This window comes from Oncorhynchus masou, chromosome 1, assembly GCF_036934945.1.
Source record: "Oncorhynchus masou masou isolate Uvic2021 chromosome 1, UVic_Omas_1.1, whole genome shotgun sequence".
NCBI lineage: Eukaryota > Metazoa > Chordata > Actinopteri > Salmoniformes > Salmonidae > Oncorhynchus > Oncorhynchus masou.
Window position 1 is genome coordinate 9758764 of NC_088212.1, and position 16298 is coordinate 9775061.

General features: G+C 43.3%; 1 protein-coding gene across 1 annotated transcript in view; it reads left to right on the forward strand.

Annotated features, from left to right (window-relative positions):
* Positions 1 to 7: 7 nt before the first annotated feature.
* The window catches only part of spef2 (sperm flagellar 2), a 66329-nt gene continuing 50038 nt past the window's right edge, over positions 8 to 16298 (forward strand). Inside the window, exons 1-10 of the mRNA XM_064926026.1 lie at positions 8 to 195; positions 791 to 893; positions 982 to 1234; positions 1808 to 1978; positions 6715 to 6855; positions 10499 to 10581; positions 10808 to 11015; positions 11387 to 11575; positions 13775 to 13962; positions 15184 to 15352. Coding sequence (XP_064782098.1) covers positions 138 to 195; positions 791 to 893; positions 982 to 1234; positions 1808 to 1978; positions 6715 to 6855; positions 10499 to 10581; positions 10808 to 11015; positions 11387 to 11575; positions 13775 to 13962; positions 15184 to 15352 — 1563 coding nt within the window. The 5' untranslated portion in view covers positions 8 to 137. The remainder of the gene's footprint in view (positions 196 to 790; positions 894 to 981; positions 1235 to 1807; positions 1979 to 6714; positions 6856 to 10498; positions 10582 to 10807; positions 11016 to 11386; positions 11576 to 13774; positions 13963 to 15183; positions 15353 to 16298) is intronic.

Sequence of the window (16298 nt, forward strand, 5' to 3'; positions counted from 1 at the left end):
TATATATCACTAAGGCAACGGCACACCTTGTGGTTGTTGTCAATTTCCCCCCCTTAGCTAGCCAGAACAAGTTAAGAGCTATCATGTAGTTTAATACTTATAATATTTAGCTTTACAACAATAACGAAAAGGTCAAAATGTCGGATATATTATGCAGGTGGCTTAACGTAGAGCTCCGGCTATCAAAAACTGTTGGTAAGTGTGAACAGCTAACGTTAGCTACTGTAGCTAGGTTATGTATTAACTGTAAACTAACAATTTATCAAGCCAGCCTGTAGACAATTATATTTTGATGCGATGAGTCCAACTTGTGGTTTCCATTGTGCGTATTGTGTTGTGTAGTATTTATAGTTAGCAAAAATAAATAAAAAATAAAAAACAGAATTATAGCCATAACGTTAGTCTGCAATATTTCCTGCTGTTCAATAGTGATAAATTAAAAGGGCAATCTGGGATAAACGTACTTTTAAATTAATGATATATATATATATATATATGTAATTGATTCTTGAATAATATAACGTTAACTAAGAAATGCATCGTGAGCATAGTTCAATAGGCTTACCCCATCAAAAGAACAAACATAAGCTTATTTTACTCTTTTGTTTGTAAACAATGTAATACTTAACGCAGAGTATTGACATTGCAATATGTGACTTCAATAAGCTAGTTTGTTTGTTAGCTTTTTTTCCCTTCTCATCTCAAAATCAAGTGTAGCTATAGGAGTTCCAGTTGTTGGTAGCCTATTGCCTAGGGTGGCCCTAAATGTTACACTCTTGTCTTTTTGCAGACCCCAGGTCCATTTCTAAGGATTTTGCAAATGGCTATCTTATTGGAGAGGTCCTGCATAAATATCAACTGCAGGGGGATTTTGACCTGTTCTTAAAGAGCAAGTAAGTTAATGAGTTGAAATTTCTTTAATCAACAATGTTCCAATATCTTATTATTTTGCCTAGGTTACAAAACAATTGTCTCTCCTAGCACTGCAAACTCAAAGCTGAATAACTTCACACTCATGGAACCCACATTGCAACTGCTCGGAGTTTCCTTCGACCTGAGCATGGCCCAAGCAGTGATGCGGGAGCAGCACGGTGCTGCCACACGGCTGCTTTATCAGCTCTTCATACTGCTGCAGAAGAAGAGGAAAGCCGGCCTGACAGGCACAGCTATGGAGGCTATGCAGCCAGCTGCCACAGCATTCCTCCACCGTGTTGAGAATGACATCTACTCTGAGGTAAGTGGAATAAGGCTCCCTCAACCCCTCGCGTCTGCTTCATTCGTTTGTTGTCGCCTGGAAGGTCTAGCGTTGTAAGTTTTTTTTTTATTGAACCTTTATTTTGACAGGTTTATATGGAGTTATACTGAGACTAGGGTCTCTTTTTCAGATTAGTCCTGCATCAATACATGAAACATATATACAATATTACAAAACATTAAGAAAAACAGACACATTTATCAACATAGAGGTCTCTAATTATTTTTTCTGAACTGTCCAAGGATGACCAGAACATCTAATTTCAGAGATCTCTGTGAGTTGTTCCACATAAAGGGTGCAAAAACATGTGATTTGATTTGAAAACTAAGAGCAGCTTTACCCAACTCTGTGGAGACCGAAGAGGCCTCCAGCGTTATCCAAGCCTGTGACCAGGTTTGCCTACAGTACACGTTTGCCAGTGTCGACGTGGCTTTGAATCTGACCCACTGCCTTTGTGACAGATACTGTCTATATTTTCCACACTCTCTCCTTTGACCAATAAGATTATGTTTTACTTTTTTTGTTTTATTGTATCTGTCTTTATTATCCCAGCGCCTGAGGACAGTCGTCAAGAGAGAGGCTGATCTGAAACTCCAAAAAATCGCTCTGAAGTACGAAATCAAAGGTCGAGAGATATATGACAAGTCTGTCATGGCCCACTTTGTGGAGGAGCAGAGACGGCAGAAAGTACAGGAAGAGATGAGACTCCAGGACATTGAAAAGGTATCAGAAAGAATCCATGTTCACTGTACATTTAGCTCTGGGCTACCAGCCTCCTAACCCTGGGCTAACAGCCTCCTAACCCTAATCCTGACAGCCTCCTAACCCTGGGCTAACAGCCCCCTAACCCTGGGCTAACAGCCTCCTAACCCTGGGCTAACAGCCTCCTATTCCTAATCCTGACAGCCTCCTAACCCTGGGCTAACAGCCTCCTAACCCTAATCCTGACAGCCTCCTAACCCTGGGCTAACAGCCCCCTAACCCTGGGCTAACAGCCTCCTAACCCTGGGCTAACAGCCTCCTATTCCTAATCCTAACAGCCTTCTAACCCTGGGCTAACAGCCTCCTATTCCTAATCCTGACAGCCTCCTAACCCTGGGCTAACAGCCTCCTAACCCTAATCCTAACAGCCTCCTAACCCTGGGCTAACAGCCTCCTAATCCTGGGCTAACAGCCTCCTATTCCTAATCCTGACAGCCTCCTAACCCTGGGCTAAAAGCCTCCTAACCCTAATCCTAACAGCCTCCTAACCCTGGGATAACAGCCTCCTAACCCTAATCATAACAGTCTCCTTAGCCCTGGGATAACAGCCTCCTAACCCTAATCCTAACAGCCTCCTAACCCTAATCCTAACAGCCTCCTAACCCTGGGCTAACAGCCTCCTAACCCTAATCATAACAGTCTCCTTAGCCCTGGGATAACAGCCTCCTAACCCTAATCCGAACAGCCTCCTAACCCTAATCCGAACAGCCTCCTAACCCTAATCCTAACAGCCTCCTAACCCTAACCCTAACAGTCTCCTTAGCCCTGGGATAACAGCCTCCTAACCCTAATCATAACAGTCTCCTTAGCCCTGGGATAACAGCCTCCTAACCCTAATCCGAACAGCCTCCTAACCCTAATCCGAACAGCCTCCTAACCCTAATCCGAACAGCCTCCTAACCCTAATCCGAACAGCCCCCTAACCCTAATCCTAACAGCCTCCTAACCCTAACCCTAACAGTCTCCTTAGCCCTGGGATAACAGCCTCCTAACCCTAATCCGAACAGCCTCCTAACCCTAATCCTAACAGCCTCCTTAGCCCTGGGCTAACAGCCTCCTAACCTTAATCCTAACAGCCTCCTAACCCAAGGGCTAACAGCCTCCTAACCCAAGGGTTAACAGCCTCCTAGCCCTGGGCTAACAGCCTCCTAGCCCTGGGCTAACAGCCTCCTAATCCTAATCCTAACAACCTCCTAACCCTGGGCTAACAGCCTCCTAATCCTAACAGCCTCCTAACCCTAATCCTAACAGCCTCCTAACCCTGGGCTAACAGCCTCCGAACCCTAATCCGAACAGCCTCCTAACCCTAATCCTAACAGCCTCCTAACCCTGGACTAACAGCCTCCTAACCCTGGGCTAACAGCCTCCTAACCCTAATCCGAACAGCCTCCTAACCCTAATTCTAACAGCCTCCTAACCCTAATCCTAACAGCCTCCTAACCCTGGGCTAACAGCCTCTGAACCCTAATCCGAACAGCCTCCTAACCCTAATCCTAACAGCCTCCTAACCCTGGGCTAACAGCCTCTGAACCCTAATCCTAACAGCCTCCTAACCCTGGGCTAACAGCCTCTGAACCCTAATCCGAACAGCCTCCTAACCCTAATCCTAACAGCCTCCTAACCCTGGGCTAACAGCCTCCTAACCCTAATCCTAACAGCCTCCTAACCCTGGGCTAACAGCCTCCTAACCCTAATCCTAACAGCCTCCTAACCCTGGGCTAACAGCCTCTGAACCCTAATCCTAACAGCCTCCTAACCCTGGGCTAACAGCCTCTGAACCCTAATCCGAACAGCCTCCTAACCCTAATCCTAACAGCCTCCTAACCCTGGGCTAACAGCCTCCTAACCCTAATCCTAACAGCCTCCTAACCCTGGGCTAACAGCCTCCTAACCCTAATCCTAACAGCCTCCTAACCCTGGGCTAACAGCCTCCTAACCCTAATCCTAACAGCCTCCTAACGTTACTCCTAACAGCCTCATAACCCTAATCCTAACAGCCTCCTAACGTTACTCCTAACAGCCTCATAACCCTGGGCTAACAGCCTCCTAACCCTAATCTTAACAGCCTCCTAATCATAATCCTAACAGTCTCCTAACCCTGGGCTAACAGCCTCCTAACCCTAATCCTAACAGCCTCCTAACCCTGGGCTAACAGCCTCCTAACCCTAATCCTAACAGCCTCCTAACCCTAATCCTAACAGCCTCCTAACCCTGGGCTAACAGCCTCCTAACCCTAATCCTAACAGCCTCCTTACCCTGGGCTAACAGCCTCCTAACTAGTGATGTAAATGTGTATAAACCCAGGATGATGGGGCGCTGTATTATAGCGCAGCCATCTTGGTACTCCTCCTCCGTTTAAAAAAAAGATTTGGGAATCTATAGAAATGCATTTATTAATGTTTACATTTGTTTTTGACACTTGTATTCTATTACAGACACCTTAATGCATACTTTTACATTATATTATGTGAGCTAAACATAAAAATGAAAATATATATATATTTTTTAAATCCTTAAAGTATTTTTTTTTTAGAGCCTGCAATGTTACTACCCCAACTAACAACAAAATACTCAAATATAACACATATACAGTGCCTTGCAAAAGTATTCACCCCCTTGGCATTTTTCCTATTTTGTTGCATTACAACCTGTAATTTAAATAGATTTTTATTTGGATTTCATGTAATGGACATACACAAAATAATCCAAATTGGTGAAGTGAAATGTAAAAAAATACTTAAAATAAGTTTATATTTTTGTTATTAAAAATGGGAAAGTGGTGCGTGCATATGTATTCCCCTAAATAAGATCTGGTGCAACCAATAACCTTCATAAATTACATAATTAGTTAAATAAAGTTCACCTGTGTTCAATCTAAGTGTCACATGACCTGTCACATGATCTCAGAAAATATACACCTGTTCTGAAAGGCCCCAGAGTCTGCAACACCACTAAGCAAGGGGCACTACGAAGACTCCAAACAGGTCAGGGACAAAGTTGTGGAGAAGTACACATCAGGGTTGGGTTATAAAAAAATAACCGAAACTTTGAACATTAAATCCATTATTAAAAAATAGAAAGAATATGGCACCACAACAAACCTGCCAAGAGAGGGCTGCCCACCAAAACTCATGGACCAGACAAGGAGGGCATTAATCAGAGAGGCAACAAAGAGACCAAAGATAACCCTGAAGGAGCTGCAAATCTCCACAGCGGAGACTGGAGTATCTGTCCATAGGACCATTTTAATCCGAACCTTCCACAGAGCTGGGCTTTACGAAAGAGTGTCCAGAAAAAAAGCCATTGCTTAAAGAAAAAAATAAGCAAACACGTTTGGTGTTCCCCAAAAGTCATATGGGAGACTCCCCAAACATATGGAAGAAGGTACTCTGGTCAGATGAGACTAAAATTGAGCTTTTTGGCCATCAAGGAAAACACTATGTCTGGCGCAAACCCAACACCTCTCATCAACCTGAGAACACCATCGCCACAGTGAAGCATGGTGGTGGCAGCATCATGCTGTGGGGATGTTTTCATCAGCAGGGACTGGGAAACTGGTCAGAATTGAAGGAATGGTGGATGGCGCTAAATACAGGGAAATTCTTGAGGGAAACCTGTTTCAGTCTGCCAGAGATTTAAGGCTGGGACGGAGGTTCACCTTCCAGCAGGACAATGACCCTAAGCATACTGCTAAAGCAACACTTGAATGGTTTAAGGGGAAACATTTAAATGTATTGGAATGGCCTAGTCAAAGCCCAGACCTCAATCCAATTGAGAATCTGTGGTCTGATTTAAAGATTGCTGTACACCAGCGGAACCCATCCAACTTGAAGGAGCTGGAGCAGGTTTGCTGTGAAGAATGGGCAAAAATCCCAGTGGCTAGATGTGCCAAACTTATAGAGACAAACCCCAAGAGACTTGCAGCTGTAATTGATGCAACAGGTGGCTCTACAAAGTATTAACTTTGGAGGGGTGAATAGTTATGCACGCTCAAGTTTTCTTTTTTTGTGTGTCTTATTTCTTGTTTATTTCACAATGAAAAAATATTTTGCATCTTCAAAGTGGTTGGCATGTTGTGTAAATCAAATGATTACAACAAACCCCCAAAAAAACTATTTTAATTCCAGGTTGTAAGGCGTTCGCAAGCCACTGTATAATAATACATATAATAATACTGAAACACTGTAGAATTACATTCATTTCTATGGAGGACTGCTCCTACTGGGGATTGCCAATATGGCCGACCGATGGCTTCAAAGCCTCTCAATGGCCAATACTTAGCATAAGCAATCCAGGGTTTATATACATTATTGCTCCTAACCCTAACAGCCTCCTTAGCCCTGGACTAAGAGAGATTGTAGCCCAGAGCTAAGCTAATGTTCACATTTGCACAGTGGGACAGCACAAATTTTAGGCCAGGGCTACCTGGCCCTGCTCCGGAGCAGGATTAGAGCCAACCTTTTTGGGCTAGCCAATCACAGACTTCCATTGTTGCATTGCGGGGTTGTTGTGGACAATGAAAAGATTGAAGGAAAAGCTGCTCCTGTCCAATGTCAAACAGTGCTTACTGCATACTGAACTGCTCTGGTCACATACATATAGTGAAGTGAATGAATTATGTGAGACGTTTAGCTACTCAATGTGGATGTCTAGCTAGTATGCATATGAACTACATTGACATAATATTGTCGTTGCAGCACCGACATGCACGCAGAAAGCAACATGAGATGATGACTCGAATTCAGACTGCCATCATCCAAATTCCCAAACCCCCGCCCAACCGGACATTGAAGGCCCTGGAAAAACAACAACAGAACCGGAAGAAGCAGGAGGCTCAGGTGAAAGAATAATGTCTATATTGTAAAGTGTCAGGCTATGTAAAAAGGGGTTGGAGTGTCAGGCAATGAGAGGATACATGACAGTAGGTGGGACAGATAATATGACATATTATACACTCCAGGGTGAGGTTTCCCCTAGCTACAGATCTCGGATCAGCTTCCCCTCCCCAAACCATTAGTGGGGGAAATGCTAAACTGACCCAAGATTAGCGTCTAGGGGTAACTTCCCCCTACCTCCACTATGTTTGGGCTTCAGTGGGGTAGCTTCAGCCCGTTCAGTAGACCGCACTAGGGCCAGATCTGCGGAGCCGCGGGAACCCCATGTAATTACTCTCCAAAGCGTTGTTGTTTCTGTCATTGTTTTAAGCAACAGTTGAGCTAGCTATCAAGAGACAACGGCCAAAAAATAGAGAAAGTCGAGAATAGAAAATTACGGATTTAAAAATCAGCAATGTATCAACACAAAAGTGGAGCCCAAAAGAGGAATGCCAAAAATGAGAAAGCAAAGGAGGTATCAACATTTGTTAAATTATATTCCTTTTTCAATGCAGTTCAAGTGCAGCCATTGCTAGCACAAGCAATGTAGCGGGACCAGAAGAGGATGTAGGTTTATCATCGCCAGCAGCAGCTTTTAGCGGGTCAAGTGAGCCAAGGCCAGGCTGTTCCATCGTGCCAGAAGAAGCAACAGAGGAGGATACATGCTGTCAAGTATCGGCGGATATGACCCAGACAAGCCAGGCTGGACAAGCTATCCCCTGGGGAGGAAGAGGAACGGGGCGAGGCTAGAATCGTGGCGTCTTGTGCTATTATCTCAAGCTAGATTGCGTGTATTGTGAGCCTTGCTGCTTGATCGGAGTTCCCCATTCTTATCTGATGCGTGAGTGAATGGGGTGAGAGATTGGCGCCATCTAACATCCAAAACAGCATGTTATGAGACATCCCAGAATCACATGGGTGACTGTTTGGTATTTGAGCAATGGAAGCTCAATGGCACTATTGACGCAGAAATGAAGAGAGGCGTGCATAACGCAGCACATTTCTGGCGACAGGTGTTGGAGCGCATAGTTAATGTAACTCTCATCATGTAATTTGCACCGTGAAAAGTTGGGGCAGGCCAACAGTGGGATTTCTCTCAGTATAATTGAACATTTTAACAACCCAGTTCTTAAATAACTTTTGGGACTTCCCGCAGGATCCATTATTAACTATATCAGTCCTGAAATCCAAAATGAGCTGATTTATATTTTAGCCGAGCAAGTGAAGTGTGACATTCAGGGACAGATGCAGGAAGCCCCATTTAATATATATATATGATTATGGACACCACACCGGATGTATCCACAGTAGACCAGTTAAGCCAAGTTAATTGCTATGTGAGAGTGATAAGCGATGCAAATAATGTCGCCACAGATCTGACCGACAGAGTCGTTTTGGGGATTACTGGAGACTGAGCTTCAACACAAAATCCTGGGCAGCATAGAGGATAATGGGCTGGATTTGTCAAAATGTCGTGGGCAGAGGTATGATGGAGCTGCTAACATGTGCGGGGTCTATTCGGGTATGCAGGCCAGAATATTCGGAAAAAGAGCCGCTTGCTGTTTATATGCATTGCGCAGCGCACAATCTTAACCAGGCTCTCAACGACTCTGTCAAAAATGTGCCAGAGATGAAACAGTTTTATAATACTGTTGAACTGTTAAACACCTTCTTCGGGCATAGCATAAAGAGATGGTCAATGTTGAGTGGTATATTTGATTTTGCATCAGAAAAAGAAAATGTAACTCTAAAACGACTGTGTCCCACCCGCTGGTCATCTAGATAGGAGTCCCTTGCCACCCTGAGATACAGATATGTGGACGTAATGAAGGCCCTCACCAACATTGTGCTTTTAAGTGACAAGGATGAGAGTGATGATGCAGTAGCACGTAAAAATAAAATATTTTTTTAATTTTTTTAAATCGTTCTGCAGACTTAGGTTTTAGAAAATGGGAACGTTGTCTCCAAAATGCTCCGTATTCCAACAGGATTTTGAGAAGGCCAAAGTCACTGCCGACAAAATGGGGAGCACAGAACGCATTTGAAGACACTCGGAGAAGAAAGGCGAGGCGTCATTTTGACGAGCATTGCGAGGATGAGCGACTGTCTGATGGGGAGAGTAGTTTTAGAGTTAACGTCTTTAATGCAAACCTTGACATCGTTATTCACCAGCTGTCAAACAGATTTAAAAGTCAGCAGGCAACATCGAGTCTGTTTGACTCCATCCATCCCACTACCCTGGCCAACGCAGATGATGATGCACTCTGCGAGACCGCTAACCGGCTGACTGACCATTACAGCAAAGATATATCAGCTAGCTTCCCTGGTCCAATTACTCTCTTTCAGGGCCTGTTTTAAGAAGGAAATAGCAAAGCACACTACAAATGGGGACCTGCCCAAGATGCTCATTGTGGATTACAATTCAGTCACTGCTACATTTGGGGAAGTAGTTACATACATGCTCATTTTTATGACGGCCTGTAACTGTAGCCAGTGCCCAGCGCTGGACTAGTAACCGAAAGGTTGCAAGTTCAAATCCCCCAGCTGTCAAGGTACAAATCTGTCGTTCTGCCCCTGAACAGGCAGTTAACCCACTGTTCCTAGGCCGTCATTGAAAATAAGAATTTGTTCTTAACTGACTTGCCTAGTAAAATAAAAAAATACCTGAGGAGCAGCATGGGGCAGGAGAGACAACACACTGTTGGCCATTCTGTCCATTGAAAACACCAGGTCCAGGACCATGGATTTGAATGCCATAGTCAACTACTTTGCAGAGTCCGTTGAATGCCAATCAAATGAGTGAGTAAGCTTATATTAATACAGGGCAGCCTATATAAATCAAGCTTTATTGAGATGAATTGACATTGCTTGTCATTCTACGACTATGCTCAATCTGTTTTAGGAAACCATGTTCTGGTGCACGGCCATTGAGGCCTTTCGTTGTCATCATAGCCTATACGTTTAACTAGGCTATAAGAATAATAGTAAGCACATACACATCGTATACTCTGTTTGAATACTCCACTTGATTGATTTGCTGGTGTTTTTGCTATAGGCCTCTGCGACAGACAGATAATTTACAATACCGGTGTGTCAGTTTTGCCGGCGTGCATAACTTCAGCGATCATGTACTGGGTCATTAGCTGTGTTTCTGTCAAGATATTGATCTATGTATTTATGTTTTATAATATAGGCTATTGTCTATTATTTGCAGATAAAATATGGTGTTTTTTGATCGCTTTATGCTTTCTGTGGTGCTGATCGACTTATACAGGTTCATTTCTGACCGCCATCCATGGTGCTGAATGCATTGGCTATATTGCTTCTCTGGTAACAGCTTCAAATGTGCCCTTAGATTAGGTTCTGCTCTGCTGTTACAATGCTTAGTCATATTAACACACAGTCTTACCAACAAAATGATTAAAATTGTAAGGGAAATATGGGTGGTGATAGGGGCCTGTCATTTTTTTGGGGCACTCGGGCCCATCATGATTAAGCTACGCAACTGGTTGGCTTCACATCATACCACTCCTCTGTGGATCATTTCCATAGAACGTCACAGGCCCTTTTTGACATGACCAATCTCTCCATTGTGGTTTCCTTACAGAAGGTTCACATGGAAATCGCCCAGTTTGAGAAGAACAGAAAGAAGTTGTCACCTGCTGGCGGCTTTGGCACCTCTTCTTTGAGGTACGTGTTGGAAAAATCCCAACCACAAATCTTCCCAAATATTTCCCCTAAAAAACGAGTATCAACTGTTTCAGAGTAGGGGTGCTGATCTAGGATCAGGTTCATCCTTTCCATTTGCTTGTATTCATTATGATCTAAAAAGGCAAAGCTGATCCTAGATCATCACTCCTACTCTAAGAATCTTGATATATGCGGCCCTTGGGCTTACCATCCATCCTCTCCACAGTGCCCAGCACATGTCCGCTTTCCACGGGGAGGCCCCCAGAAACCATGGCTCCCAGTTGCAGAGGCCTGAGGAGCTGGCTCAGGCCAACAGCGAGTACATCCAGAAAATCCGCCAGAGGTTGGAGGAGGATGCAACAGCTCGTCAGCAGAGGGAGAAACGCCGCCGTCACGTCCTAGTGGAACAACTGAAAGCCCACGAGGCCCAAGAGGTGAGCAGCAACCCACAGACAGTGTATGACCTCTCATACTACATGACGATGATGTTATGAATGGTGATCCATGTTCAGCACTAGTAACCAGTCACATAGTCATTTGTGAAGAGGTGTAAAACCTACACATGGAAATTCAGCAACTTCGGTAGCTACTTCCACGATTATAAACAAATAAAAATGTCAATTTAGACCTGTTCGATCGTCCCGTCTTGTGTCGCGCTCCATGGTGATGTTCACCCTAGGTACAGATCTAGGATCAGTTTCCCCTCCCCCAATCCTAACCTTAACCACTAGTGGGGAAATTAAAGATCCAGACCCAAGATCAGCATCTAGAGCCAACTTCACCCTAAACACATTTTGTGGTGCAGGAGGCCCTTCGAGAGGAGCAGCTGGTGGAGCGTCTGACCCGTCAGTCCCAGCTGGAGAGACGCCTGGCCGTCCAGCTCATGCAGCTCCGCCAGCAGAAGGATGTTCTCCGACAGAACCGAGTGTTCCGCGAGAGACAGTACCAAGAGCAACGGCTGAGGGATTTCCAAGAGGCCTTGGAGAGGGAGGCGGTGAGATCCATGTAGTCCATCGCTCCATAGGATGGACCATAGATAGACTGTAGACCATAGATATATAGACCATAGATAGACTATAGATGGACCATGGGTGGACCATAGATAGACTATAGACCATAGATAGACTATAGATCATAGATAGTCTATAGATGGACCATGGGTGGACCATAGATAGACTATAGACCAGCGTTTCCCACACTTTGTCCTTGGGACCCCAAGGGGTGCAAGTTTTCTTTTGTGCCCTAACATTACACATGATTAGTTGATTATTTGAATCAGCTGTGTATTGCTAGGACAAAAACTAAACCCTGCACCCCTTGGAGTCCAGAGGATAGACCATAGATAGACCATAGGTGGGCCATAGGTAGGCCACAGGTAGGCCACAGGTAGGCCATAGGTAGACCATAGGTAGACCATGGATATACCATAGACTGTAGACCATAGATAGGCCATAGACCATAGATAAACCATAGATTGGCCATAGACCATAGATCATAGACAAACCATAGACAGGCCAAAGATAAACCATAGATAGATCATAGACCATAGATAGGCCAGAGACCACAGATAGATCATAGATAAACCATAGATAGACCATAGATCATAGACCATAGATAGGCCAGAGACCATAGATAAACCATAGACCATAGATAACCTATAGACCATAGATAGGCCATACACCATAGATAAACCATAGACCATGGATAGACCGTAGATGGACCATAGATTGGCCATAGACTATAGATCATAGACAAACCATAGACAGGCCAAAGATAAACCATAGATAGATCATAGACCATAGATAGGCCAGAGACCACAGATAGATCATAGACAAACCATAGATAGACTATGAATGGACCATAGACCACAGATAGATCATAGACCACAGATAAACCATAGATAGATCATAGATAGGCCATAGACCACAGATGGATCATAGACCATAGATGGACCATAGACGGATCATAGACCATAGATGGACCATAGACCATAGATGGACCGTAGACCATAGATGGACCGTAGACCATAGATGGACAGTAGACCATAGATGGACAGTAGACCATAGATGGATCATAGACCATAGATGGACAGTAGACCATAGATGGACCATAGACCATAGATGGACTGTAAATACACCATAGATAGACCATAGATGGAGCGTAAATACACCATAGATGGATCATGGACCATAGTGTGACCGTAAATAGACCATAGACGGACCATAGACCATAGACGGACCATAGACCATAGATGGATCATAGACCATAGATGGACCATAGACCATAGATGGACCATAGACCATAGATGGACCATAGACCAGAGATGGACCATAGACAGACAAATAGACCGTAGATGGACCATAGACCATAGATCATAGACCATAGATAAACCATAGATAGACCATAGATAAACCATAGACCATAGGTAAACCATAGACCATAGGTAAACCATAGACCATAGATAAACCATAGACCATAGATAAACCATAGACCATAGATAAACCATAGACCATAGATGGACCATAGACCATAGATGGACCGACAGACCATAGATGGACTATAGACCATAGATGGACCATAGACCACAGACAGACAAATAGACCATAGATGGACCATAGACCACAGACAGACAAATAGACCATAGATGGACCATAGACGGTCTGCTTGAGCAATGTCCTGCTTTAGTCAATCATCAGCAGCCAACATGTCAGAAGAAGTTGTGTGCAGGATTTCCCCTTCAGTGAGACCCTGACCTCGGCAAGTAGAGGATGTATTGCACCTGCACATTGTACATGTATACCTAGAATCAGCATGGAAAGTAATGCCTCATCTAGTTTAGCTACTTTAGTTGTTCAAAATTGTAATGATATTATTATTAACAAACAAGGTTTGCATTAGTTTCATGTACAGCCATGCTTCAAAAGAAATACAGTGTAAAGCCAAGTATAGTTTTGGGTGCCTTCAGGAGAATATGACTTTATTTTCGATTTCTTAGTGTTACTAACAATGTGTTTTTGGAGTGGCTGGATTCTGGTCACGAGGGGGGATTGAACTAAGGTCCTTACTATCCGATAACGGTAGGGGTTAAGGTTAGGGTTTAGGTTAGGACGTCCCAAGGATCCCGGAATAGCACTAACTATTGAACTAAAAGCTGATGTGAGGTTTGACCTTTGACCTGCCACTGGTGTAACAGGCTCTAGCACGCCAGGCCAGTTTGGATCACGCCGAGGAAACTCGGAAGGAGATTGAGGTACATGACAGGATAGCGACGGAGCGCGCCCAGGCTCGCTACAGGAAGCACTCTGCCAGCTGCCGAGAAATACTGGAGCAAATAGTGGACCTGGCCACGAAAGCTGGAGAGTACCGCCTCCTCACTGGAAAGTATGTGACACCCTTCGAGAGTGTTATTCATTTCTACAAATTCAACCTTTTTTTTTTAGGTTTTTAGGTCATTGACATTTGGAGCTATTGAAATGTTTGAATATTGTCCCACGTGCATTATGTCATTTACTGATGTCCCAAACTAGCCCCATACGGATAACCAAAGTCAAATGAAATTGACCATGGTCAGTGTGATGGGCGTTACAATCTGGTCATGTGCAACTGTGCTCTGAATTGATGATGGTTTGAGTGCTGCCAGATGTGGGCATGTGGGTAGGGTTGTAATAAACCCAATCCAAGGAAAACTGTTACGTACCCTTCAATTGTCTTAGTAATCTCGCAGATCTCTGTTCTGGACGAGATTGACTTAATGACCAAAATTATCCTATTTACACTTTGTAGACAATTTTGACTGTAGAATAAATGTTTCTGACTCCCATCGATGCCACATAGGCTGTTTTCAACCAGATACATTTTTTTTTTTAAAATTCAGTCACTCTTTAGAGTTTCATGACGTTCTATACAAATGTTTGATCGAATCTGAAAGACAAGGGTGTTTGTAATTTGTTGAATTATAAAATAATGAAAGTGAAAAGGCTGCTAAGAGCTAAGACAATCTAAGAGTGTTAAGCCCCGTAGAAATGAACAATGTGTCAGAATGGGAGTATTTCACCACTCACTGGGCACACACTGGTTGAATCAACGTTGTTTCCACATCATTTCATTGAAATGACGTGGAACCAACGTGGAATGGACGTATATGCCAAGTGGGAAGTTGTGTTTACTCATACCGTTATAGCTTTGCTTGTGCAAAATCGTTAGGTTCGCTCAAGGCACGACATGACGGAATCATGTATTTTTTTGCTTGTCAAATGACTTGACCAACAAAATCAAATAAAGAAAACAACCTAAAATTCTGTCTCATTCTTCTCGTGAAAGTTTTAGTATAACTTGTTCACTTGTAGTGGTTCGAACAACAACAATTAGAATGTACTTGGAGGGAAGAGAATTACAAATGATATGTAAAGGCAAAGCAGAAGACAAGTAGACAAGGGTGGGAGAGCAACCTATCCGTTTTGGGACACTTTAAAAAAATAAATCTTCAAGAACTTAATCGTTAATTCAGTAGAGTGATACTCCAGCAGGACCGACACAGTATTCTGACGGCCTCATTTTAGATGCAACACAGCTCTGAGTGTACTTTGCTACTCTGTCCTGCAGTCTTATCCCTGGGAAGTTGATGCGGGAATGGAAGGAGCTCATGTTTTGCGGGAAGCCCCTGTATGACAGTGGCAGTCTGGAGGAGCTACCTGCCGACCCCACCCCAGAGCAGTTCATTGAGGTTGAGAAACAGGAGATCCTTAACAACCAGGACTATGATGAGTATGTGGTGAGTCCATTAGTGTGAGGTCATGCCCAAGAAATTCTGTTAGGAATTGTCCAACACATTCTGTTAGGAATTGTCCAACACATTCTGTTAGGAATTGTCCAATACATTCTGTTAGGAATTGCCCAAGAAATTCTGTTAGGAATTGTCCAACACATTCTGTTAGGAATTGTCCAATACATTCTGTTAGGAATTGTCCAACACATTCTGTTAGGAATTGTCCAATACATTCTGTTAGGAATTGTCCAACACATTCTGTTAGGAATTGCCCAAGAAATTCTGTTAGGAATTGTCCAATACATTCTGTTAGGAATTGTCCAATACATTCTGTTAGGAATTGTCCAATACATTCTGTTAGGAATTGTCCAATACCTTCTGTTAGGAATTGTCCAACACATTCTGTTAGGAATTGTCCAATACATTCTGTTAGGAATTGTCCAATACATTCTGTTAGGAATTGTCCAATACATTCTGTTAGGAATTCTCCAATACATTCTGTTAGGAATTGTCCAATACATTCTGTTAGGAATTGTCCAATACATTCTGTTAGGAATTGTCCAATACATTCTGTTAGGAATTGTCCAATACATTCTGTTAGGAATTGTCCAATACCTTCTGTTAGGAATTGTCCAATACATTCTGTTAGGAATTGTCCAATACATTCTGTTAGGAATTCTCCAATACATTCTGTTAGGAATTGTCCAATACATTCTGTTAGGAATTGTCCAATACATTCTGTTAGGAATTGTCCAATACATTCTGTTAGGAATTGTCCAATACATTCTGTTAGGAATTGTCCAATACATTCTGTTAGGAATTGTCCAATACATTCTGTTAGGAATTGTCCAAGAAATTCTGTTAGAAATTGTCCAATACATTCTGTTCAGTGTGTAACTGGAATTCAGTGGGTCTCAAATTGTCTTTAAATGGTGTCACAAGTCAAGAATAG